Below are 27,984 nucleotides of genomic sequence, written 5' to 3'. Positions count from 1 at the left end.
TCTCAGAAGCAGAGCAGCAGAGCGACAGCGTCCATGCTGGATGTGAAGATGGGGCACACTTTGCTCTGTGTGCTGGGCTTCTTCTGTGAGTACACCAGTGACTGTCAGAGGCAGACTTTTTTATTTTATTTTTATCAACATTATTATTTTGTAGGGATGATCTTGGTTGCTGATTTGGCCTGGATCGGAATACATGGATTTAAAATGTCTTTGTTTATTGTCTCACGATGTTTTAATCTTTATTTCAGTGCTGAATATGGACACGCTGAAGGTGACCAATTGTCTTTTTCTTCTATTTTTATGTTTTACTCACGTGTCATTATGTATTTTCATTTTACTCCATGTATCAATACAAATTATGAAATGACCACATTGGTGCTCAAGTGTGTGAAGTAGCCGAGTTCAGCTGTTGACATCAAGAGATTCATATGAAATAAAGCTGCCACATGATAATATTTCTTCTTCTAAACCAAAGGAAAAGTTAAAAAACAACAATAGTCAACTTTAAATCCTAATATTAAATAAAAAGGTGCTGACTTACTCATAGGCCTTTTTATTGAAACCATTTTTTAGGTAAACTAGATATAGGACAAAGGTTGATTATCAAAATATTCTTATGTTGTCCTGTTGAAGGCGATAAGTATTTTGATATTTTGGGAGGCTCTTTTATCTCTTTAGCAGCTGCTACTATTAACACTGCTGAGCACTTTACTGTCCTTTGAGTGTTTTCTTTTAAACGATTTGCAACATTATTATCATTTTTTTTAAAGTATTTTTTGTTGCATTTCTTTGTTGTTCCTTGTTCTTCATTTTCATATTTGGAAATTGATTTTGGTCATCCACTTCCTTTTTTTTCGCCACCAGAGATTGTTGTATATGTTCATGAAACTTTTGAAATTTCTGTTTTGCGTGAGTTCAGTCACTTCCTGTGGGTGAAGTCATGACAACACTTCCGGATTTCACCATCAGTTGAGGACATAATGATTCTGTGCTTTGAGGGACGGGATACTTTCCTCTACAACACAGCAGTTCAGCTTTGTGATTTAAGACATATTTTCAGATAACATTTTCCCGATCCTTATTGCTGAATTTGTGTTGTAGTACACAGACTGGAAATGCACTCCCACCCGTCGTGTGCTGTACAGGTTTTAAAACCCAGTGAGGAAAATGTGTGATATTGGGTCACATATCATACCACATAGTGCATAGTTCAGGTGTCTGAAATCCCTGAGTTAACAGGTCAATCAACAGTGACATAAACCGAGTCCATAAGGAGGACTCTGGACCTTCATAGTCCACATATCCACATTTTAAAGACCAGCAATGTGGGCATCCAGTGTTTTTTTGTTATTTTTACTCTGTGTTTCTTTAATTTGTATTTGCTGGTTCTTGGAATGTGGAGGTTTTGATGTAGGAGGCGTCTCTTGGCTACGGACGAAGCCTTGATGAAGCCCATATGTTGATTGTGCTGTAAACTCAGTGATTTGAAACACTTTTCCTATATACTATATAGTCCGACAATTGCCAGGTTTTATTCTGAAGAAGGGAAGATGTGCCAAAAAATAGACCACTAGAGGAAGTGTGTGTTTTTATTCAGACAATATGCTTCTACTGCTAAAGGAAATGTGTAAATTAGAGACACATACAGGATTATCTGTACATGACACACCATCACAATACAGGCACTATGGTTGCAAGAGCAGCGTCACACAACTAAACACAACATAAAGTGTTTCAGGTAGGTATGTTTATGAGATGATATGATTCAGTTCAGTGGTTTTATGTCTTACGTATGTGCCGAGAAATATGCTGTGGTCAAACCCCGTCTAGTTTTGAGAGCTTTGTGTAAAAGGGAAGAAGACGCAGATTCTAAACTTAGTAGTAGTTTGAGAAAACTTCTTCCGATCTAATGAAATGCGTCATCAGTTTCCTCATTCTTCACGGTTTCTCTTCATATGCTGCCGTTTCAAGCGCTCTCTTTAGACAAAGTAGAAAGATTTCTCAGAAGCAGAGAGTCGGTGCTGGACGTGAGGATGGGACACACTTTGCTCTGCGTGCTGAGGTTTTTCGGTGAGTACACCACAGACTTCCTGTGGTTAAATCATCTATTAACTCTGATAGTTTCTGTCAGTTTGATGTGTCTGATGAACTTTCAAACTTTATTTTAGTGCTGAACATACTCCTCTACTGTGGACATGCTCAAAGTAATTATACAAGTTTCTTTCTTTTTACATATTCCCTCAATGAATCTCCACCTACTGTATCAAACATTCTCTTTCGTCAATATATTTATAAATTGACTCGATGCATCTTGTGTTGTTTTCTAGACTGTCTGCTGACCATTGAGCCAAACTGGTCCTCTTTATTTTCTGGAGAGTCTGTTACCTTCACATGTGACATGAGGGAAGGAGAAGACACTGACTGGTATTACCGCATCAGCAAGGATGGTCGAGAATTTAGCAGCTACAACACGAATAAGAACTATACATTACAACCTTTAGCTACAGGCCACAGTGGAGAATACAAGTGCTTTGGTCATCACAAGCACTCAAGATATGTTAGAGAATGTAATAAAGTCTCTCTAAGTGTGTCAGGTAAGTGGTCAATGTTTTACCACATGCTAATATAATGTATGCTCAGGCAGCTGCAGAACTGTGTAATCCTGTGCTTTTGTTTAAAGGACCAGTGATCACATAATCTTGAGAACTAGAATAAAAACAGGAAAGATGGTCTGGGTTCAGCTGTACACATCAAGGATTTTATATAATGATAATGAGGATTTACAAACAAACCATCTAATATTTCTTTCCTTGTGAAAACTGAATACAAGACAACACGTTAGATTTCTTTCCAGCATAAGCAGTATTCCCCTTATGAGTCATAACAGTGATGTATTAGACAGCGTAGATTAATTTGGAAATATACTTATTCATTGTTTAGAAAACCTACCGTTATTTATCACAGTAAGAGTGGCCTCAGCTGCTTCTTCTGTCTCGACTTAATGTTAAAATCTTATGAGGAAAACACAAATCACTGATATGTCGTGACATTTGTTCATATTAATGACGTTCATTTAATTGAGCTGACTCAGTAAAACAAGGAACGACCTGTGTTACACAGACAAGAACGTGATCCTGGAAAATCCTGCGTCCACTTTGTACGAAGGAGAGTCAGTGACTCTGCGCTGTAGACATCGGACTCAGAGAGAAGAGAGGGCCGCTGCCTTCTACAAAGACGGATCACTTATTGAAATGGACACAAGCCATCAGTCACGGATTACATCAAAAAACACAGTTGAAATGACCCTTCAACCACTGTCAGATGGGAGCTCTTACATGTGTAAATTTGAGGACGAAGAATCCGAATCAATACAACTGAAAGTGGAAAGTAAGTAGTTTTTCATACTAAATACTCCACAAGGAGCTGCAGACATTCCCAGAGTGACGATTTCTCTGCATCGTCTCAGAGACACTGGACACTTAACGAAGGCAAAAACAGAAGGCTGTGTTTAAAGTGTGTTTGTTTCCATGGTTCGGTTGATTTGGCCGACAACTTCAGTGGTTGATAAGTGTGAAACATAAGCACAGTTGCTATTGATTCCCATCAGTTCACTATACCTTGATAATATACACAGATTTAAAATGTTTTCTGCATCATTTTCACCATCACCAAGAATACTGGATGAGATTATATTACTCCTTTTAATTGTCTTTCAAATTGGACTAATTCACAGGGACAATAATGACCATTTTTACGTCTTTGTTCTGAACTAAACAGCACAGAGACCAAAGGCCAAACTGAGCAAAGACAAAACAAACATTCCTGTAGGGGGCAGTGTGACCCTGACCTGCTCTGTAAGCCCACCATCATCTGGTTGGAGATACTTCTGGTACAGAGGCAAGAAAACCTCTGAACTGCTGACCACAGAAGGTGTTGTCGTCCTCTCAAATGAAGACATCAGTGTCTCTCAGGAGGGACTCTACTGGTGCAGAGGAGGAAGAGGAAACCCAGTTTACTACACAGACTACAGTGATGCAATCGGTATGGACAAAATCGGCAATTTGCTATCATATCTTCAAATATACAAAGCAAAAAAAAGATATTTTAGATAAATGATTACCAGAGATTAAGTGTAATAAACATTGTGCATTTAACCTTTTGTTGTTCTGATATTTGTGGCTTCCTGAGCAGTCAAAATCAGGGCTGTTGTGACTCTGCAGCCCAACTGGCCTGAGCTATACTATGGAGAGACGATCACTCTGACATGTGAAGTTAAGGATGGAGGAGACACTGAGTGGGAGTATGAATGGACAACAACCAGCTCACACAAACCTGAAAAACAAAAGGAATACAAGATTAAATATGCCTCAACATCTCAACATGGAAGCTACTGGTGTCGGGGCAGAATGAAAAGAGGAAAGTCTTTAACAGAGTGGAGTGAAGTTTCCAAACTGACACTATCTCACAGTAAGTCATCTGTCATCATTTCTATTTTACTGAACGAGTTCTATGATTTAGTTACTATATTTTAAGATAGTTCACATTTGTTTTATATATTTGATAGATATAAAAAATATGTAGGATACAAGCAGCACATGTAATCCACTAATGATAACTGTAACATGTTTTTATTCTGAAAAATCCCTTTCCAACAGAACCCCAGCCTGTCCTCACTGTGTCTCCGTTATGGCTGAGTCCTGGAGCCTCAGTCACTCTGAACTGCAGCGTTAAAGATCCCTCTGCAGGATGGAGCTTCTACTGGTATAAGATTATTCCCAAACTATCAGGCAGCTCCTACAACTTTGAGCTGCTACCTGGCAGCAGCAATGGGACTGATCAGGACTCCTACATGGTTCATGGACAGACGCACACGGCAGGATATGTGTGCAGAGCTGGAAGAGGAGATCCAGTGTCTTACACTCGTTTTAGTGAACCAGCGTTTGTCTGGTCTGGAGGTAGGTTTGTTTTGACTTTTCCATGCTCGCACAGTGGAAGAAATGCTCTTATTGTGGCGACCCAACGAGCTTTTTCCCTCCCACCATCATCAGGTCAAATGTTGAGTTTTCCAAACTACTCTCTAAAGCAGAACGGTGTTGTTGGCTGATTCTTCTGCTGGACTGGACTGAATTTTAATATATGAGTTAATCGTCCAACCCCCTTTTCATCCTGACACGTCATTTGTTGTGCTCATTCATGAAAACCTTTGACTTTGGAAATCCATAACCTCGTCTTGTAAGGCTGCTACATTACACGTGTAACTAGATACCATAAATGTTCTTTATTTCTATTAGTTCATATTTTTATTTTTATCTAAAGACGCATGTGTTTAATTTGAACACATGCCACCAAAGCACAATAAACCAAAGGATTGTTTGCGTCACCATCTGAATTGTTTTATGCTTTGTGTGTCCCCTCATCAGATCTGCATTCAGCAGCGTCTCTCACAGTGAGTCCTGACAGAGTGCAGCACTTCACAGAACAGCCTGTGTCACTGAGCTGTGAGGGAAACTCTGCTGAGTGGAGAGTGAGCAGGTTTTCCAAATTTGGACGCCTGTCACGCTGTTCTTCCTGGGGGACAATGAATGGATCCACATGCAACATCCACGTGTCACAGCTAATTGATGGAGTGTACTGGTGTGAGTCTGAAACAGCACAGTTCAGCAATGCAGTCAACATCACTGGAGAGAGTGAGTTTTAATCACATTTTATTGTAGTAGTCCTTCATTCAATCATTTCTCAATATTATCCAAGAAAATGTCATATGTTTTCATTTTACTGCTCACTGACATCTTTATGACAATCGCCATCCACCCACTCAACAGCCATCCAATAAATATAATAGCTCTTAATGTGTAAACACATTCAACCTTCAATATAGCTGTCATTTTAACCATGTATACTACATCGGCTCCACCCTTTGGCATAAATCGGCATTCACTGTATGGAATTTAAAATAAATCTAATGTAATTAATCAATTTTCATCATTGTACGTCAGCTTGTTCAACCTGCACCTGCTGATCTCATATTCTTTGAGTGTTTCACAGACAGTGATATGATCCTGGTGAGTCCCGTCCGTCCTGTGGCTGAGGGAGATCCTGTTACGCTTGGCTGCAAGTTGAGGACACAAAAAGTTCTTTCTGAAGTGGATTTCTATAAAAATGGCAAACTCATCCAAAATGATACCAGAATGGAGCTGACTATCCCTGCAGTGTCACAGTCAGATGAAGGCTTTTATAAATGTATAGGAAAAGAGTCAGCACGAGGTTCGCATAGTTGGACGTCACCAGAGAGTTGGATGTCAGTAAAATGTGAGTGTGATGCAGCATTTTGTTTGTAAGCTGTGTTCCAGTCTGAGATAGAAAAGTAATGAATCAGAAGTCGGCTTGATTTCGAGTTAAGTTCAGTTTAAATTAGTTTGTGTCAGAGAAGTTATTTTCTATATTAGAGTATTCAATAATGAAACATAAAGATATAAAAGTGAATACATGATGAGCAGTAAAAGACACAGTATATTATTTTATTCTACAAAAGAATATTACCGTTTAGATGAAGAAAAGTTTCATCAAATTAAGCTCAGAGTTGTAATCTATTGTGATACTGTTCACCTAAATATGCGTGATATGTGATCAGGGGTTTCTGTGAGTGAATTTGAGTGTGTGTGTTCTTATACTTGTGCATGTGAATGTATTTGTGTATATGTGTAGATGTAAGCGTCATGACTACAGCATACTTTATTACGAATAAGTAAATTAACAAGTAAAGCACAATGTAGAGTTGAGCTTTTCCCTTAAAAAGCAAAAAACAAAACAAAACACTGCTGCACGGGGCCCCCTGGTGGTTAGAGGGTTGATGTTGCTTATAATGCAGAGAGAATAGCCCTGGAGTCACCATTTCTTACTCTTGCAGTTTCTATGTATTCTAACATAGATGATTCATTATTACAGTGTCCGGGACTGAAAGCTCTCCACTTCCTCTTCTGTTGATTGTGGGGCTGGTTTGTGGAGTTTTACTGATTATTCTTCTGCTGCTGCTTCTGTATTACTCCAGAAAGTCTAAAGGTGAGATCTTTTCTTGCTGACATTAGGTTGATTACGCTCTAATTAGTCAAAATCCACATGCACTGTAGTAACAATAGAACGATTTGCAGTAACAAATCCATCTAACGGCAAATGTCTTTTTTGCAGATTCGTGCTTTATCAGGTCGGTACAACACTCTCTTCTGTCGCTCTGAACATAACAGCAGTACATTACACATTCCTTATTAAATCCGCTGTGTTTACTACATATTTTGGGCGCAGCAGGTCTCAGAGCACCAATCAGGGCTCTGCTACAGACCACATGATCAACCAGGATGAAACTCAACGCAAAGAATCCCCTTCTCCTCTCCACGGTCAGCCTTAATCCGGATTAATTTATGATGTATCGTTAATTCTAAGCCCAGCGTTTGTTCTGTTGTAGAAGATTATGGAATTTATATAATGGGATTCAAATGATCTTGGCTTGATTTTCTCTCCTCTTTAGATGATGCTTGTCTCTATGAATCAATCAAAGACCCTGAAAAACATGACAATGGTACAGTATATACTTTTTGTTTTACACGGAGCAGTTAGAAATACTAGAATAAGATGATTTAAGGTTACTGTAAATTACTGACAATCCCTAAACTTCAGACAATATATATCTTTCAGATGAACCCAGTGATGTCACATATTCTTTGATTGAGCTTAAAAACATGGCTAAGAAGGGTGAGTGAAAATGAGTCAGCAGTGCCTAAATAAAGTACAGGAAATTATATTTTCATGCATTCATCTGATTCTTATTACAGGGAAGCAGAATGAACCAGAGAGCAGTGTTTACTCAGCTGTGAACACAGAATCAGCTGCAGGTAAAGTACAACTGACTTTGTGCTAAATAGAAAATGAATAAATGATAAAAGGTTTCTAGTGGGCGCTCCGCTGCCGGCCACAATGTGATCGTACACCAACAGTCCATAAGAGCTTTTAGGCTTTTGGGGTATTTTTATGTTTCATATATATATATGTTTGATTTGATAAATATGACATAAATCTACTCATGCTGTTGCCGATTATGAATAGATTTCTTACAGAAACACAGTCTTTGGAGGCGGGGTTCATATTGGCACTTATAGTTTATGACAGACTTGAAAAATTGTGCACCTATCCTTTAAGCGAGGTATATTTGCACATACACATACAATGTCTCAGTGGGCTTTACAGGCCCACAGCGTCAACAGGTCTTGTCCCAGACCAAACTCTCAAAGGAGACGAGAAACAGAACATCAGCTCACCTCAAACCTAAGGGCCTGCCACATTTAATTTATCTTTATTTTGCCTACATATCCATCCATCAGTATATAACGTCTGTACAAATTAAACCTGACGCGTGGCTTCTGTTTTAGATGACAATCTGATGTATGCCCAGGTATGCTCTCACAAAAACGCCAAGGAAGATAAAGGTAAGTAAAGCCTATGTCCACCTGCAGCTGTTACTGTCCAACACTGTGTAATGTGTTTTGTTTTGATGGAAAAAAAGTATACATATAACAGTACATTGTCATTGTAAACCGGGGCATTACTGACAAACATAACAAAAAGAAAATCATCTCCTTTTATAGGAAAGTCAAGTCCTGCAGCAGTGGATGAAACTATTTATTCTGAAGTCAAACCAGGAAAAGCTGCTGGTAATAATGCATGCATTAATGTGCATATTACTTATTATTATTATAATTATAACCCTCACTCTATTTTTCCATTATTTTTCTTCCAGATCAATAAAGAGATCTACATCGACAAAACCAATGGAAGGGATGACAACATGAAAAACTGCATCCTTGTGTAAATAGCATTTGCAGCTGTTATGTAATCAATGTGTGCGCCTCTGCCATCCAAATATCAGACAGTATTTTGTAAATTAAGTTAATCTAATAGCTGATAATTGAAAAAAAAAAAATACATCATGGTTTTAATCTGTTGTACTTTGCGAAAAGACTAGAGATTGTGACATGTAATCATTTAAATGTTCCCATTGAACCTTTATATTCTGTATTTCTTCTTTGGTACAATGAACTGTCACTTTATTTTTTTTAAGCTCCTGCAGAATGCGAATGCAGCTTTATACATTTATAAAACATTTAATTTATTATATGTGATAATCTTTTATCAAACAACACATCCTGTGACACTTTAAAAATGCTCTGATAGATACTGTATGTATGTTATTTTCACCTGGATGGATTTAGTTTTGTTGACCATTTTATGGTATCAATAGACAGCACTGAGCCGTCAGCAGTGTTTCTAATTGCTTTTACGTGATTGTCTTTACACAGCCAGTTTAATTTGTTTTATAATCATCCCTCTAATTTTGGTGATCCAGTTAAATCATGCTTTCGGGGACAGAAGGAATGTCGAGGTACAAGAGCTGAGATGTGACTGATGACTGGTGTATCGCCTCCAAACCGCTGATCTGACCATGGAAATAAGCTTATATATGTTTGTATATATAAGCATATATATAGCTATGTTATTTTTGTCTGCATATATAATAGGTAAAAAGATATATTCTAATGCTAATGATGAGTTTAGCCTCAGTAAGTAGCACACTTTGAGAGAGTACAAAAAAGGAAAAAAAATAAGTCTTACCTGCCAAGATAAGCAGCAGATGTTTGTGAACGCACTGTCCATCTCAACAGACGTCAGCATTTTCATTCAATTTATTAAAGAAGACAACATTTTATTGAAACAAATTTTTACGAATACAGTTAACAGGAACGACAATATACTTATTTGCCCAGGGATAAAGTCCCCAAACTCCCTTAAAAATATCACGCAGTTGTTGCGTTAGGGAAAACTCGATGACACGCTGTCTACGACTAATTCTTAATTATTTACGCCTTCTCGTAAATTTGGCATTAAACGTAATAAAACCATCAATAATGACAATGCAACAATGTAATGAAAGTGACAAACATTTAACTGCCTACTGTCGTGCACTACACAAGTTATTTACACAAGTTTAACAAGACTGGAGATAACAAGCCACACATAGAAAACACCCACATATATAGTCCTATGCCATCTAACCTACAGCAGTATTACATTGTTGCTACAAAAATACACATAATAATTATTAAATCCAACATAACAGAATCATTCTTTCATATTATCTGCTTTCAAACTTCACAAAGCACCATGTATCTGATGTTTGGATGCAGGGCTGTCAACAGTGTTTAAACATGAATGTTGTTTTTCAAGTCGTTCTCAACGCTTCTCTCAATTTGCTGATGATGCGCTTCTCTTTATGGACCTGGAACACAATCACAATAAATACAACTGAAAAATATCTGCTTGATAAGTCAAACCTATAACGTCATCAAGGCTTTTCCCAGTTATACTGAAGAATCAATGAAATATTCAGTTTCCTCAAATTGTTTTTAAATGCATTTCGACACCTATATTGACTGTAATTTGACCTCTATACTGACCTACAGTACTCTAGTGTATTTAATAATGATGATATGATACAGTCTTAGTAAATAATTAATCAGAATGTAAATGAGCCAGTAGCCAAATAGCTAATGTTAATATTTGTACCTGCATCTGGACTCATTTTACTGTTATCAGAGCTCTCTGCTGGGGCTGTATTTCATGGTTTGGGTTTGGCCTCTTAGTTCCAGTTAAGGGAAATCTTCTCCAACTCTGCACAGAGCCCTGACCTAAACTCCATCCAACACCTTTGGGATGACATAGATATTTTGTGTACTCACTCCTCTTTCCAAGACCACTGAGCTGAATCTCAGATGTCACATTTCTGTAGTCATCTACTCGTTCACCTGAAATTAGAAACGTTTTTACTGGCTTGAACTTTGATCACTCAGTTAAAATCATGTCATTTTGGACAGCTGTGCAGGAATCAGAGTTTATACTGTACCATGTTCAGTGTTTCCAGAGCCACTGATTGATTCATAGACACTAAGATCACCTACAGGTCAGTAAAAATCAACAGTGTTAAATCTGCAGCACAGGGAATGCTGTTATTATTATAAATATGAATATAGAAGATTGTTAAAAATAGCTGTGAAAGACTGACCGTGGAGAAGAGAGGAGTATACTTGCTGTTGATTTTCATCTCGGCTGACAGTTTGGATTGTAGCAGAGCTCTGATTGGTTCTCTGAGACTGGAAGACCCTGAAACATGTAAATATGTAAGCAATATGTAAAAACCAGTAAAAGTAAAAATATGTTATGTTTGAGATGAGATAAGTGAGTGTGGTACCAACCTGTGACAACATGTATCTGTGAAAAAGACAGTAAACGTCACATGACATCAGAATTCCTCAGTGATTTTTAATAAGCAGAGTCATTTTAAGATAAACAGGAAAGGGTCTCACCCTTTGACTTTTTGTACCAACACAGCAGCAGCAGTGGCAGGAGAACAATCAGTAAGATCCCAATAACCAGCCCAACGGTCAACAGCACAGGAAATGGAGAGCTGGACGCTGCAATAATAAAGAATAAGTATTAATAAACTTTGTCTATGAAGGATTACACAGGAGGGGGCCTCAGTGAGGGGGCTAGTGGGCAGCAGGACTGAAAGCAGTTTTATCAGTGATAATCACCAATAAATGTAATAATATTTTTTGTTCATAGTTAACATAGTTCATTGTTAATAGTGTGACTTTTGTGCTCTTTTCTGATTCATTCTAGTAAAGCTGTACTGAGGAAGGTGTTTGTACATTCATGAGTGGTAGTCTAACTAACACATGATTGTACAGGTGTTGCCCAGCTGACTACAATGAGATATTTCATTTTTTTCTTTTTAAAAAAATTGCAAATCCTGTTTTCACTTTGTTATTATGAGTTGATTGAGTGTAGATTGATGAGGGACGAAATGTGAAAAAAAAATGAAATTATGTTTCATTACTTAATACCCTAAAGTATAAAAAAACTTCTCTTACACAAACTAAAAGGTTAAATCCGCTGAAATTAAGCCGACTTCTGATTCATTACTTTTCTATCTCAGACTGGAACACAGCTTACAAACAAAATGCTGCATCACACTCACATTTTACTGACATCCAACTCTCTGGTGACGTCCAACTATGAGAACCTCGTGCTGACTCTTTTCCTATACATTTATAAAAGCCTTCATCTGACTGTGACACTGCAGGGATAGTCAGCTCCATTCTGGTATCATTTTGGATGAGTTCGCCATTTTTATAGAAATCCACTTTAGAAAGAACTTTTTGTGTCCTCAGCTTGCAGCCAAGCGTAACAGGATCTCCCTCAGCCACAGGACGGACGGGACTCACCAGGATCATATCACTGTCTGTGAAACACTCAAAGAATATGAGATCAGCAGGTGCAGGTTGAACAAGCTGACGTACAATGATGAAAATTGATTAATTACATTCGATTTATTTTAAATTCCATACAGTAAATGCCGATTTATGCCAAAGGGTGGAGCCGATGTAGTATACATGGTTAAAATGACAGCTATATTGAAGCTTGAATATGTTTACACATTAAGAGCTATTATATTTACTGGATGGCTGTTGATTGGGTGGATGGCGATTGTCATAAAGATGTCAGTGAGCAGTAAAATGAAAACATATGACATTTTCTTGGATAATATTGAGAAATGATTGAATGAAGGACTACTACAATAAAATGTGATTAAAACTCACTCTCTCCAGTGATGTTGACTGCATTGCTGAACTGTGCTGTTTCAGACTCACACCAGTACACTCCATCAATTAGCTGTGACACGTGGATGTTGCATGTGGATCCATCCATTGTCCCCCAGGAAGAACAGCGTGACAGGTGTCCGAATTTGGAAAACCTGCTCACTCTCCACTCAGCAGAGTTTCCCTCACAGCTCAGCGACACAGGCTGTTCTGTGAAGTGCTGCACTCTGTCAGGACTCACTGTGAGAGACGCTGCTGAATGCAGATCTGATGAGGGGACACACAAAGCATAAAACAATTCAGATGATGACGCAAACAATCCTTTGGTTTATTGTGCTTTTCATCTTTTTATTTGTTGGTGAACAAAAAAAAATGAGGCAAGGAGTAGCTAGAAGGAAAAACAAAAAAGAAAGTACCAGTGCCTCGAAATTAAAGTACACATTTAATTGAATGTATTTGGGAGTTTTTCCTGATCTGGGCTTTGGTGGCATGTGTTCAAATTAAACACTTATGTTTTTAGATAAAAATAAAAATATGAAAAGAAAAGGGGGTCGGGAGATTAACTCATATATTAGAGCATTTCTTCCACTGTGCGAGCATGGAAAAGTCCAAACAAACCTACCTCCAGACCAGACAAACACTGGTTTACTGTACAGAGTGTAAGACACTGGATCTCCTCTTCCAGCTCTGCACACATATCCTGCTGTGTGCGTCTGTCCATGAACCATGTAGGAGTCCTGATCAGTCCCAATTCTGCTGCCAGTTAACAGCTCAAAGCTGTAGGAGCTGCCTGATAGTTTGGGAATAATCTTATACCAGTAGAAGCTCCATCCTGCAGAGGGATCTTTAACGCTGCAGTTCAGAGTGACTGAGGCTCCAGGACTCAGCCATAACGGAGACAAAGTGAGGACAGGCTGGGGTTCTGTTGGAAAGGGATTTTTCAGAATGAAAACATGTTACAGTTATCGTTCAGTGATGTACTCACAGATAAACCCCAGCGCACAAAGCAAAGTGTGTCCCTGCCTCACGTCCAGCACTGACACTCTGTCACTCTGCTTCTGAGAAATCCTTCTACTTAAAGAGAGAGCTTGAAACTGCAGCGAAGGATCGGAAGTTTCCTCCAACTACTTCTTCTAAGTTTAGAGTCTGTGCTTCCTTCCTTATTACACAACTAGACTGGTTTTACTGCTCTGTATTTTGGCACATATATATGCCATAAGACCATTGAATTGAATCACATGATCTCCTAAACACACCTACCTCTAACCCTTCATGTTGTTACAGGTAGGTAAACTGAGCTTATTTGATTTCAAGGAGACATCAAGACTTCCTTTCTTGAAAAGGTTTGAGGGCAACTTGTTTTGTTTACAAAGGAAGTGAGTGAAGCCGCTAATACTATTACAGACGTACACTATTCAACACTACTGATAAAGACTTGCATTTACATTTCAAAAGATTGACTGGACATATTTAGGCTGAATCTATAGGACGTAGAATTAGGTTGGTTAATGGCATCTACAAATACCAAAACTATATAATAGAGTATTGAAATAATTCAGATTTAAAAACATGCGATTAAAACTCACTCTCTCCAGTGATGTTGACTGCATTGCTGAACTGTGCTGTTTCAGACTCACACCAGTACACTCCATCAATTAGCTGTGACACGTGGATGTTGCATGTGGATCCATTCATTGTCCCCCAGGAAGAACAGCGTGACAGGTGTCCGAATTTGGAAAACCTGCTCGCTCTCCACTCAGCAGAGTTTCCCTCACAGCTCAGTGACACAGGCTGTTCTGTGAAGTGCTGCACTCTGTCAGGACTCACTGTGAGAGACGCTGCTGAATGCAGATCTGATGAGGGGACACACAAAGCATAAAACAATTCAGATGATGACGCAAACAACCCTTTGGTTTATTGTGCTTTTCATCTTTTTATTTGTTGGTGAACAAAAACAATGAGGCAAGGAGTAGCTAGAAGGAAAAACAAAAAAGAAAGTACCAGTGCCTCGAAATTAAAGTACACATTGGTCGCCACAATAAGAGCATTTCTTCCACTGTGCGAGCATGGAAAAGTCCAAACAAACCTACCTCCAGACCAGACAAACGCTGGTTTACTATAACGAGTGTAAGACACTGGATCTCCTCTTCCAGCTCTGCACACATATCCTGCTGTGTGCGTCTGTCCATGAACCATGTAGGAGTCCTGATCAGTCCCATTGCTGCTGCCAGGTAGCAGCTCAAAGTTGTAGGAGCTGCCTGATAGTTTGGGAATAATCTTATACCAGTAGAAGCTCCATCCTGCAGAGGGATCTTTAACGCTGCAGTTCAGAGTGACTGAGGCTCCAGGACTCAGCCATAACGGAGACACAGTGAGGACAGGCTGGGGTTCTGTTTTCAAAATAAAAAAATGTTAAGATTATTGTTAGTGGATTACATGTGCTGCTTGTATCCTATATATGTTTTATATCTGTCAAATATACATAAAAAAAATGTGAAGGTGAACTATCTAAAAATAAAATGAGTAATATAATCTCATCCAGCATTCTTGGTGATGCCACAACTAATTGTTGAAAATGATACAGAAAACATTTAACCACTGTTTTAAATCTGTGTATATTATCAAGGTATCGTGAACTGATGGGAATCAATAGCAACTGTGCTTATGTTTCACACTTATCAACCACTGAAGTTGTCGGCCAAATCAACCGAACCATGGATTAAAGTCAGCACAAACACACTTTTAAAAATGGATGACAATTTAAACACAGCCTTCTGTTTTTGCCTTCGTTAAGTGTCCAGTGTCTCTGAGACAATGCAGAGAAATCATCGCTCCGCTTCACTCTGGGAATGTCTGCAGCTCCTTGTGGCAACATGTCCTTGAATGTTAAGTATTTAGTATGAAAAACTAAAACTATTCAAATTTACACATGTAAGAGCTCCCATCTGAATTACACAGTTCTACAGCTGCTTTTACAGCATTAGTGGAGCTGGTCAAACTCTAAGGATTCTGAATCTCAAACTAGTTTTTACACTAGATTAAAATCCAACATTTATACATTGTATTAGCACCTCTCCAAACAGGGTGAGATTAATCTCAAGTGAATAAATCAAAAGAAACTTGTATAATTACCTTGAGCACGTCCAACGTAGATGAATATATTCAGCACTGAAATAAAGTTTGAAACGTATATATATAATATATACATAGGAATATATTTGAACGTCAGATATTAAAAAACAAGTGGAGTTTTATCAATTGCAACTATGAATTAATATCAGCGATGTACTCACAGATAAACCCCAGCACACAGCACCAGGTGTGTCCCATCCTCACGTCCAGCACTGACACTCTGCAAGATCAGAAGTACTTCATCTACGTAAGAGTCTGAGCTTCCTTCCTTTCTACACAGTTAGACTGATTTTACCGCTCTATTTTTGACACATGCAACCATAGTGGCTTCACTGAGATGTGTTTCATCAGTATGTATCTTTGCATGCATGTACAGAACCTCCTGAACGTGTCTCTAACACTCTCCATCGTGAATTTGATATGAAATTTGGTCAAAACTTGCACATTTTATTTTGTGGTAGAACCATCTTGTCTGAAGGAAAACACACACACACACACACACACACACACACACACACACACACACACACACACACTTCCTCTAGTAAGGCGCTGGTTCACAGGCAGATATCAAAGAAAGGTGGAGAAACCTTTGGTTTTAAATTGCATGGGTCAACTTTTTGGCACATCTTCCCTCCTTCAGAATAAAAGCTGGCAATCATCCTACTATATAATGTATAGAAAAGGTGTCTCAAATCTGAGGGTCAAAACACAACAACATTTCACAAAACACAACGGCGAACATAAGAAACAGAAATCCATCGAGGAGAACATACACATTCCTCGAACTGGCAAATACAAATGAAAAAGCAGTAAAATAATGGATGCCCACATTACTGGTTTTTAAAAGACATGTTGACTCTGAATGTCTCTGGCGTCAGTGTGATGACTACAGTCTAAATTTATGCTATGACACCAACACGTCTTTAAATGTGTGAAGAGCTGACAAGTTGTGGTTTCTTCTGTTGTTGTAGATGCATAAAATAACCATAGCAACATATTGGGGTAAAAAACACACAGATGGCTTCTTTAAGATTACTCCACATATCATATTAAGTCCTGAAAATGAAATGATAGAAGGATAGTCGGTCACGGCTATTATAATCTAACATCAGAGTGATGAACATGGCTGATTCATCACACTCGTCTTCTGTTTTCGATGAAAATGTGATGTGCGCTCAGATTCACCATCGCATTAAAGGTCAGGCCAAGAATGACAAAGAAGCCTAAATATGATGCTGCCATACGTGAAATGTAGCTGTGTCATTCACACATAGTTTTCTCTTTGATATGATATGACGTGCAAAATTGCTATTTACTCTATTTTTTTTTTTATTTTAGCAGGGAGCATGTGCAAAACAATTGCAATTGTTTGGGCTCTGTGGAAAAGGGAAGGAAGGAGAGATGGGTTATAATTAGAAACACATTTTGTTGAAAACCTGTGAGCTCATATTGACATGAGATGTAACTTCTGTTTCTCTGACAGTTTTCTGTAAGTCTTACACATACGCGTCCGAGCACCGATGTGGAAATATTCGTCAGAAGCTGAGGGTCAACGCTGGATGTGAAGATGGGACGCTGTTTGCTGGAGTTGTTCTGTGAGTACATCACTGCCTCTCTCTGTTTGTTCTTACTGCAAACACTTGCTGTAGCATTCAGAGCATCAGAGGTTTGTCCAGTTTCTCTGAAGGTTTGAACAGAGCAGACTTTGATAATGTCTAATGAAGTCTCAATCTTTATTTTAGTGCTGAATACACTCCTCCACTGTGGACATGCTAAGGGTGACTGCACAATCTTCCTTGTTGTTCCATTTATTCACTCCAGATGAGACTGCGCTCACTGTATCACTCTTGTTCTCGTTATCTTAATCATTCTCCAACAGATGAACCCAAACCTGTCCTCACTGTGTCTCCGTTATGGCTGAGTCCTGGAGCCTCAGTCACTCTGAACTGCAGCGTTAAAGATCCCTCTGCAGGATGGAGCTTCTACTGGTATAAGATTATTCCCAAACTATCAGGCAGCTCCTACAGCTTTGAGCTGTTAACTGGCAGCAGAATTGGGACTGATCAGGATTCCTACGTGGTTCATGGACAGACGCACACGGCAGGATATGTGTGCAGAGCTGGAAGAGGAGATCCAGTGTCTTACACTCCGTACAGTAAACCAGCGTTCGTCTGGTCTGGAGGTCAGTATTTTCCCTGCTTTTTAAATGTAACTAATTATATCTTAAATGTAATGAATTAATAAATGTTGGTAGTTTCCTCCCCCACAGCAGTCACTGTCGAGATATCTCTGTGGTTGTTTTGATGCCTGTATTAAACGTTGTTTTTCAGATTTTCACCCAGCATCAGTCAAAGTGAGTCTTATCGGTGCACAGCACTTTTCCTCTGAGTCTGTCTCACTGAGCTGTGAGGGAAACTCTGCTAAGTGGAGAGTGCTGAGGTTCACTGAAGCACGTCATCTGGCAAACTGTTCTGAATGGGGGACTATGACTGGATCCACGTGCAAAATCCACAAGCCTACGAACAATACAGCAGTGTACTGGTGTGAGTCTGGATCAGGTCAATTCAGCAATGCAGTCAACATCACTGCACAAAGTAATTACATTTTTGTTTTAATCTTATATTCAAATTGCATAACCAATGTAGGGAAATGCTCAGGAGAGATATGGAACCTGCCATGACGCCTAAATGAATGGCCCGTAGGTTCAACTAGTCTCTTCTACAAACCCTCCACCACCTCAAGGAGGTTTGTGTCGTGTAAGAGTAAGAATCTTAGTGTATGTGCGATGTGAAGGAGTCTGCCACAGCTGATCTCTGACTGAAACCTGATGTTCTTTGACTGTTTTACAGTTAAAGATATTATTCTGGTGAGTCCTGTCCACCCCGTGACTCGGGGAGATTCGGTCACTCTTGGCTGCAAATTGAGGACCGGAGGATTTGATTCCAACGTTGTGTTTCTTCGAAATGATGACGTCATACAAAATGACACCAGAGGGGAGCTGATTATCGATGTGGTGTCAAAGTCAGACGAAGGCTTCTACAGGTGTGAATACTCAGGAAGAGCCTCGCGGCGGAGTTGGATGTCAGTAAGATGTGAGTGATGACTCGCTCATAATGCTTTCCTCTGCACTTCCTTTTTCTTGAGCTGTGTCACAATCTGAGATACCTGATTAGAAATAGCGATGGTTAACTTTTTTTTTTTTTATCAAAAACTGCAGAAACACAATGATAGGTAAACATGAATTTATGTAAGCATGTATATGTACTGTTTATATGTATATAAATATACTGCATGTATGCATGTGTGCACGTATACGCTTATACACATATTTTGTGTGTACATGTATGTTTTTACGTGTTAAGTTTTGCTGTAAATGTATGTGCACACGCATGTATATGTTGGGTGTAGTGTTTGTTTTCCGCCTTATTTTATATAACTGATCTGCTCTTGAACATGAGGACGAGATCCTGGACAAGTAATCTTACATGGTTTCTTCTATTCACTAACCGGTGACCTGTCATATTTGTGAAAGCAATCTGTAAACTCTGTTTAAGAAAAGTGGCATACAAATAGCATTTATTAATACTTAATTCATCTTTATTGTTGCAGTGTCCAGGCCCGAAAGGTTTCCATTTCTCCAGCTGTTGATTGTTGTGTTGGTTTGTGGAATTTTACTGATTATTCTCCTGCTGTTGTTGTGTTGCAACAGAAAGTTCAAGGGTGAGGTGGTTTACAATCTGATTATTCAAAATCATCAATGAATTCTGATATCATGATATGCAATTGGAGTGCAGCGGTTTCCAATACAAAACAATATAACGATCAATGTCTTTTTTTTTTCTTTTTTAACAGATTCTTGCTCTCCCAGGTCGGTACAACTCTCTCTTCTCTCTTGAACTTGAAAGTAGTAAAAGTTCCTGTGTATTACTATATTTTTAACCATGTTGTTTTTTTTTGGTATTATATTTCTAGGACCACACAGTCTCAGAGAACCAGTCAGGGCTCTGCTCCAGATGAAGTGGTAACACAGAACAAAACTCCACCTAAAGTCCACTCCTCTCATCTCCACGGTCAGCCTTAAGAAAAATCAAGATTCATTTGTCTTTTCATATTTATGACCTTATTATTTCTAACACTTTCTGGCAGGCTGATTTTCCAAAAGCCACAATCCATAAGACTGAAACCAAAAATCAACTAATCAGTTAGTCAGTTTGTCAAACTCATCTACCACAAGCACAAAAGATCAGAGCTGAAAATGGTTTATACTCATTATTGACCTTCTACTAATTGGCAATCTTTGCACATATTTATATTTTTAAGAGATAAATATGTGCTGCTCTGCAGGTGATGCTTGTCTCTCTGAATCAATCAGAGGCCCTGGAAACACTGGAAATGGTACAGTAAATACTTTGTTTTATTCACGCAGAGCATAATAAGAGAGAACAGAATGATTTAAGATGATTGATCATAACTGACAATCCCTTAAGTAAAGAAAAATGTATATTTCAGATGCAGATGATTCCAGCGATGTCACGTACTCTTTGATTCAGCTTAAAAACATTAGAAATAAGGGTGAGTACTCAAGATGCAAGTAATAATTACTATAGTCAAGAGATATTTTTCAGGCCAGCAATGCTTAAATGAGAGGAAATATTAATTTATTTTTTTCGTGCATCCGAGCAGGACAGCATAATGAACCAGAGGAGAGCTCCCTTTACTCGAATGTGAAGATGGGATCAGCTGCAGGTACAGGAACTCACAAAAGCTCATCCAATATTTTGTATTAAAAGTCTGAAATATAATGAAAATGACTATGGGGGTAATTATGGGTCAGCGTGGAGTTCGAATCACGTCGGTCATCTCATCAGGTAGCTTCCACATTCCACCTCCAGGAGTTGAGAAAGTCAGAAATTGTCATAAACTACACCATGTAGGGGCTTTCAACTTCATGTTTGTCTGTTTCATATGAAATATTTTTGCTTCTATTTTGTGTCCTGTATTGTCATTTGATACCAATACATTTCATTCTCACATAGGACATAAAACTGAGTTGTACTTCCTGTTTTTTTGTAACTGTCTTAGAAATAAACTGTGCATGGAAATTCTGTTTTATATAAAGAAACTGGCACAACAAGATAATTATGCTCAAAAATAAAATCGGTCACTGACACAGTTTTGCTAAAAGTTATGGTCAGCAATGCTTAAGACAAATAATACCTGTATTTATATAAAGATATGTGAAATCAACTCATGTTGTAGCTTGAGTTGTTTGTTGACTAAAGATTTGAAATAATATTTTCTTATTTTTTCTATTTTGGTATATTTATTGATTCTAATTAAACTTTCTTAATTGATATTCCCTACATTGTTGTAGCCTGTAACTTGTTTCCTCCTGTCTTACTTTTTTATGTATGAATATTCTATATCATGTATATGTACTGTATATATGCATCACTGAGGAAAACAAAATACATATGTCAACAAATTCGGTAAAAGCCATAATATTCTACTCTGCTGTGTGGTTGGTTTTAGCACTTTGGGTTTTACAATACTGTCATTTATCCTCAGTTCAACATCTATTAAATGTAATCTGGGATGTAAACATTTCAAACTAATCACCTCTCCCTTCATAGGAAAATCTTCCCCTGCAGTCACGGATGAAACTGTTTATTCGGAAGTCAAACTACAGGGACAGCTCTTGGTAATAACGCTCCCATGTAATGTGCATGTTGTGATTTGTGTCTTTAATTATAAGCAACTACATCTTAAATAACCTTTTCTCCATGCTTCTATGGTTTTCTTCCAGGTCCATAAAGAGAAGTGAGCTGTTGATACTTGATACTGTATGTACTTTGTTTGTACCTGAAGCTTATTTTGCTCAAGTCTTTGTTCATTTTATGCAGCAATAAACTTTTTTTCAGCAGCAAGCCGTCAGTCGTGTGTTTTATATTGCTTTTATGCAATTTTCATGTGATTTTCTCCACACAGTTTTGTGCCTCACAGTTACAAAACAGTTGGTTAAATTAAAGCTGGAAAAACTTTAACAAATGCACAGTGAAGACATAAAACCAGAAATGTCTTGGAGAAACCAAACATTAAGTATTAAATCTTTGGAAGAATATGTGCTTTCTTTTTGTGAAGTGTAGTAGTGGTATACAGGAGTTTTAAACAGTTTCAAACAAACAGGATATTATGCAAAACTTGTGTGAAGATATAAATCAAACTGCAATGACAATGCAAATGACACTTGACACAAATGATACTGAGTGCAAAAAGGGTTACTATGGAGATTAGCATAGGAATATAAGTTACCTTAGTATGGAATATAACCACAGCTACCTCTCTATGCTCTCAGCCCAGTGCATGCTGGGATAGGATCCACTTTGAACAGTAGTACGCAGTGATTGGTGGTCTTTGGTGTTACCATCATTATAATCATTAATAAACAAAATGACACAAGATATCCCTGGTAGTTTTGTGTCGACTTAAACTTGTTTTGTGAAAGGGGAAGGAAGATGAGATTGTCATAATTTACGAAAGCCCGAGCTGAAATTGGCATGAAGTCAAACTTCTTTTTTGAAGTTTCACGTTCAGGCGTAGCTGAAAAGTTTTCTCAGTCGCAGAGTGTCGGTGCTGGATGTGAGGATGGGACACACTTTGCTCTGTGTGCTGGGGTTATTCTGTGAGTACATCAGAAAATGTCTTTGTTTGTGAGGCACAGATGAAGGAAAATGTTGCGGTGAGGACAAAGCGTCAGTATTTTAAGTAGTATGTTTTTTTTGTTTGTGTATTTGATTGGTGTTACCTGCGTGGTTCAGGGTTTATACTGTACGCAGGAGCTTGGTAAATGCCTTGGCTTGCATTTAATTTGAACATAAATAGTCAAAGAAAGTTGTAATAATGTTGGTTGGTCAGTGATTACGATTAGATATTTTGACAACATCCAAACACATTTTCCACTGATGAAAGTCCTTTTTTTTTTTTTTTTTAATTCCCTTGTTGTATTGAAACTCTGTCAGTTTGATGTCTGATGAACTATCAATCTTTGTTTTAGTGATGCACTCTCTCAAGTATGGACATGCTGAAGGTGATTACACAATTTCTATTTCTGTTTTTCTATTTATTCACTAAAGATGTCTGTGAGTACTATCACTCTCAAGCATTTCCCCTTTCTATGTAAGTGTGGAAACTTTTATATGATTATAGGTGCTTTCCAAATTTGCTTTCCAAACATTTTCTGACTATTTGAAAGTCAATTAAAGGACTAGTCAGTGCACCAGTTAGCCCATTCATTCATGCATAAACCATATTTTAGTCAAAGACTTTCACCTTATTTGGTCACCCATCTCTACATACATACATAGGCACATACACACATACTAGACACACACTAGATATTATACAGTTCAACAATGTCAAAAACTGCATCACACAGTGGTTGGTTACGGTTGGGGTGGTGGAGGAAGCTGCAGAGGCAGAGAGAGTTTCTGGCACGAGGGTATGAATAATAGTGATCATGAGTGTCAACATGAGTCAATCGAGTGTGATGTCAGTAACTACCACAATGCTCCTTTTATGTTTTCTGTTGTTGCAGCTGTGTCATGCAGAGATTAGCAATTATCTTACATAGTAGACCTATCAGTAATTATTGAATATGCTTACAGCTTTTTCTAAACTTAAAGCCTTACCACCTTCAGTGGTTTAACTTCTCACCTTGCTGCTGTGATGTAGAAATGTACTCCAGGACGTGTCAGTACACTTTAAAATCACTGTTGAGTGTAGTCAGAGGTGCAACAGACTTGAAGCTTTCAAACAGATTAAATTAAGTTTGACATTGCAGTAACACGGACAAACATGCAGGCAAAAGAGCTAAACTGGGTGAAATAACTATACTATATATATACACTATATACAGTATATATATATGATGCTTTTTAAATTGAACAGCACAAAATGTTAACGCCACGTTGAGAGCTGATGAAAGAACCATAACAGTGGGAGGCAATGTGATGCTGACCTGCTCGGTGGATGATGACGACTCCTCTGGCTGGAAATACCAGTGGTTCAGACGAACTACAAATTCTTCTGAAGAAATATTCACGGGCAATGGCACACGTGACCAAAACAGCACAATCAGTATCACAAAAGGAGGCGTCTACTGGTGCAGAGGAGTGAGAGGAGACTCCTTCACAGAGGACAGCAATATCGTCAGCCTTCACAAAATTGGTGAGTATAGTAATTTGTTTTTTGAATAAAGTAAGGTGCATTAATGATTACCACTAGTACCAAAAACTGACATTTATGACTAACTGGATATTTTTGTTACAGTTTCCAACAGGGCTGTCGTGACTCTGCAGCCCAACTGGAATCAGATATTCAGTGGTGAGACGATCACTCTCAGGTGTGAGATCCAGGGAGGAAGAGGCACAGAGTGGGAGTATGAATGGCTGACACCCACCTCAAAGCCACCATTGACCAATAATGAATACAAGATTAGCAAGGCTCTCACTTCCGACAGCGGAGAATACTGGTGTAGAGGCAGTCACAGAGGAGAGCTGTTTTCTTCAACAAACTGGAGTGAGACCTTCACATTGACAGTATTTGGCAAGTAAAACTATAAACTTAAGTCAGACTTGAAGGTTGTTCATGCCATCGGTCTGATTTTAATGAATGTTTCTACGTAGATAAATGACTGGGGGTTAATTAGTTTAGAGAATGAAAAAATATACAGTACATATTGGAGAGTCTGTATGTAATAATGTGAACATTTTGTATGGAATTGTACACAAAATGATGGACTTTTTTATGTATTTGTTCTAAACTAAACAGAATGGAAACAAAAGGCCAAAATAAGGGCTGACAAAGCAGTCCTTTCAGTGGGTGGCCACGTGATCCTGACCTGCACCGTGAAACAATCATCTGGTTGGAAATACTACTGGTACAGCGGCAAGGATAAGTCTAAATACTGGATCACACAAAATGCACAAATCAGAGTCTCACAGCCAGGACTCTACTGGTGCAGAGGAGGGAGAGGAGAGCCAGTTTACTACACACTGTACAGTGATTCATTCACTCTCAACAAACTTGGTGAGTCTGGCAATGTGATTTGTAGTACAAAATGTAAACAAACAAAAAAAAATCTATTTTGCTATTCATGATTACTTTTGTTGTGGGTTTGTTCTTTAACATGAACAGTCACAAACAGGGCTGTTGTGACGCTGCAACCCAACTGGCCTAAAATATATAAAGAAGAGGCAATTACCTTCAAGTGTGAGATCAAGAATGGAGAAGACATTGAGTGGGAGTATGAATGGTACACAAGCTGCTCATTCAAACCCCCGAAACAACGTGAAACCTTGCTTATTGCTTATTCATTCCACAGTGGAGACTACAGGTGTAAGGGCAGAAAGAAAAGGATGCAAACCTCCATCACGGAGTGGAGCGATGCCTTCAACTTGAGGGTGTATGACAGTAAGTGACACTCGCAAATGTGCAGAATTTAAGCAATGCATCTAATACGTTACCAGGCCTAGACTGTGCACAAGATGAATTCTGAGAAAATCCATTTCCAACAGATAAACCCAAGCCTGTCCTCACTGTGTCTCCATTATGGCTGAGTCCTGGAGCCTCAGTCACTCTGAACTGTGAGGTTGAAAATCCTAATGCGGGTTGGAGCTTCTACTGGTATAAGGCTGTTCCCAAACTATCAGGCAGCTCCTACAGCTTTGAGCTGCTACCTGACAGCAGCAATGGGACTGCACATGGCTCCCATGTTACTCATGGACAGACACACACAACAGGATATGTGTGCAGAGCTGGAAGAGGAGACAAAGTGTATTACACTCAGTACAGTGAACCTAAGTTTGTCTGGTCTGGAGGTCAGTACGTATCTGTATGTTTGTTTCTTACTTCCTAACTCATGTTGTTTCTTGATGTTCGGGTGTAACCTCCTTCTGTCCGGCTGTTTTTTGCGAGTCGATGCAGAAAGTAGTGAAGCAGAAATGTGGCCATATAATGAATCTAATGCAGGAGACATCGCAGAACTTCATTGTTATATGACAGTGAAAGACAGACCTCATGATATCTCTGTACTTTTTCAGGTTTTCATTCATCAGCGTCTCTCACAGTGAGTCCTGACAGAGGGCAACACTTCAGCTCCGACTCTGTCTCGCTGAGCTGTGAGGGAAACTCTACTGAGTGGAGAGTGAGGAAGTTTACTCAGGAGGACCCCTTGTTAGACTACTCTGACCGGGGGGCAATGACTGGAGCCACAAGCACCATTCAAGGATTACAGGAGGGTAATACGGTGTACTGGTGTGAGTCTGGATCAGGAGAGTTCAGCAACGCAGTCAACATCACTGCGCGTGAGCATGTTTTGATTAGATCGTTTTTTCTTGTATGTACATTATTTAAAACATCTCATAGTCATTTTAACATCTATTTTAGAATTATTCTGCATAAATATACAGAAATATGTTGACTTTTTCAGATAGATCCGCACACCAAGTAGCTCCTGTTTTTTTTATTAGATGTGATGTTTCCAGCAGAAGGCTCTTCTTCAGATTTCTAATAAATACAGTCACCATTTTAAATACCCATATTCCGTATTACTAATATTAACCAGACTAATTCATTTTATAACCTGCAGATTCAACCCAACTAGTGTTTTGTCAAATTTAGTTTTTTTCAACAACCCACAATACAAGCTCGGGTTTAGGCTATGAAATGTCATTCCTCAAGATAATCATATTTGAGTCAATTGCCATCTATTTCTATATGTACACATTAGCTCTGAGATGGAAACGTAATATTTCTGACTGTTTTACAGGAGAAGATATAATCCTGGAGAGCCCAGTTCATCCTGTGACGGAGGGAGATTCTGTCACTCTTAGCTGCAAATTGAAGACCGTAAGACTTGTTTCCAATGTGTTTTTCTATCAAAATGACAAACTCATCCAAAATGACACCAGAGGGGAGCTGAACATCGCTGCAGTGTCAAAGTCAGACGAAGGCTTCTACAAGTGCAAATATTCCAGAAAAGAGTCGCAACAGAGTTGGCTGACAGTAAAATGTGAGCATGTCTTTTTTTCTTCTTCTGCATTTTCTTTTCCGAGATAAAGTCATGATGTTTTCTGCGGGATGTTTCTTTTTCAGGTCAATAAAACCTGAATCAGAGTTGAAGAATTATATTCAGAAAAAAAACATTCTTAAATGTAGCTGATTGCAAACCACCCATTTGTCAAATAAAGTAAAACTTCATTAGAATAGGATAATATTTAGTTTTGTATTGTCTACATGACAATCACACACTGACCATGTGCATGACATTATCTGGGTTATGTTATGCAGTGACAAAACTTCATTCAAAATCCCATTGACATTTGTTCCTAAGGAGTCTTTCTCAACAGTATGTCCAGATAAGGATGGTAGGTTTTTGAAAAACGATTTAATGTAGTTGTTTATACAACATTTCCCATAAGCCTTTGCGTACTAAATGCTCAGTTTGCTCAGACATGTCAGCAGGAGAGAGAGAGGATTGAACGCTGGAAACGTTTTTAGACAGCAGAGATTACAACTAAAAAACTGGAAAAAAAATGACTTTAGGAGAGAACTTTATTAGAATTTTATGGATATGAACGAAACAAAGTTAAGACGACATAAGAACTCTCCGTGCTTGTACGTTTTCACGTGAGCTGTAGTTTTTTCTGTACTCACAAAGTCATCATTGCTTAACTTTGTTAAAACCAAGGTTTCAATTTCTAATAGCAACTGCTGTGATGATGCTGATTTGTCTCTTGAATATGGACAGTAGACCCCAGGAACACGCTTCATTTCCTCAGAAAGACCTACGAAAGTTAGTTTGGACCTGACGTCATCACCTCAGCTGTCTTTAACTTTCCTCCTGCAGCGTCAGGGTCTTCGTCTCTTGTGCCGGTTTTTACCGGGCTGCTTGTTGGAATTGTAGCGATTACTCTCCTGCTCCTGATGTGTCACTTCACAAAAGCCAAGGGTGAGACAATTCAAATTCAATGCTGCTTTATTTGTGTCTCACATTGCATTATCATGTCTAATCTAATGAAAACTGTCTTTTTTCACAGATGCATGCTGTGACGGGTTGGTACAACACCCTTTCCTCTCATCTTGA

The 27,984-nt window shown here is 38.6% G+C and overlaps 4 protein-coding genes across 4 annotated transcripts; 3 read left to right on the top strand and 1 right to left on the bottom strand.

Moving 5' to 3' along the window:
* The first annotated feature begins 3,268 nt into the window (after positions 1-3,268).
* LOC139305667 (Fc receptor-like protein 5) lies at positions 3,269-10,360 on the top strand. The gene is made up of 15 exons (XM_070929589.1): positions 3,269-3,387; positions 3,778-4,056; positions 4,192-4,478; positions 4,664-4,955; positions 5,421-5,687; positions 6,046-6,309; positions 6,946-7,059; positions 7,186-7,201; positions 7,300-7,391; positions 7,523-7,573; positions 7,690-7,746; positions 7,827-7,886; positions 8,421-8,477; positions 8,637-8,702; positions 8,789-10,360. The coding sequence occupies exons 1-15, from the start codon at positions 3,300-3,302 to the stop codon at positions 8,794-8,796; spliced, it is 1,998 nt and encodes a 665-aa protein (XP_070785690.1). The 5' UTR covers positions 3,269-3,299; the 3' UTR covers positions 8,797-10,360.
* Positions 10,268-15,579, bottom strand: LOC139306253 (uncharacterized). Its single transcript, XM_070930202.1, has 7 exons — positions 15,489-15,579; positions 14,795-15,094; positions 13,327-13,626; positions 12,705-12,971; positions 12,152-12,346; positions 11,108-11,205; positions 10,268-10,324 (listed from the first exon to the last, which is right to left on the bottom strand). Exons 1-7 carry the CDS (start codon positions 15,577-15,579, stop codon positions 10,268-10,270), a joined length of 1,308 nt encoding a protein of 435 aa, XP_070786303.1.
* Positions 15,580-16,961: 1,382 nt separating this feature from the next.
* Positions 16,962-21,683, top strand: LOC139306251 (platelet endothelial cell adhesion molecule-like). Its single transcript, XM_070930201.1, has 13 exons — positions 16,962-17,037; positions 17,323-17,400; positions 17,719-18,021; positions 18,170-18,431; positions 18,684-18,931; positions 19,449-19,559; positions 19,692-19,707; positions 19,812-19,909; positions 20,184-20,234; positions 20,349-20,411; positions 20,523-20,585; positions 21,473-21,540; positions 21,646-21,683. Exons 1-13 carry the CDS (start codon positions 16,962-16,964, stop codon positions 21,661-21,663), a joined length of 1,455 nt encoding a protein of 484 aa, XP_070786302.1. The 3' UTR covers positions 21,664-21,683.
* Positions 21,684-23,848: 2,165 nt separating this feature from the next.
* On the top strand, positions 23,849-27,984 carry LOC139306250 (uncharacterized). The gene is made up of 8 exons (XM_070930200.1): positions 23,849-24,065; positions 24,168-24,240; positions 25,222-25,310; positions 25,415-25,717; positions 25,940-26,203; positions 26,674-26,910; positions 27,748-27,849; positions 27,938-27,984. The coding sequence occupies exons 1-8, from the start codon at positions 23,849-23,851 to the stop codon at positions 27,982-27,984; spliced, it is 1,332 nt and encodes a 443-aa protein (XP_070786301.1).

The sequence above is a fragment of the Enoplosus armatus genome, chromosome 23 (genome assembly GCF_043641665.1).
Source record: "Enoplosus armatus isolate fEnoArm2 chromosome 23, fEnoArm2.hap1, whole genome shotgun sequence".
NCBI lineage: Eukaryota > Metazoa > Chordata > Actinopteri > Centrarchiformes > Enoplosidae > Enoplosus > Enoplosus armatus.
This window is presented reverse-complemented; position numbering and strand designations above follow the sequence as displayed.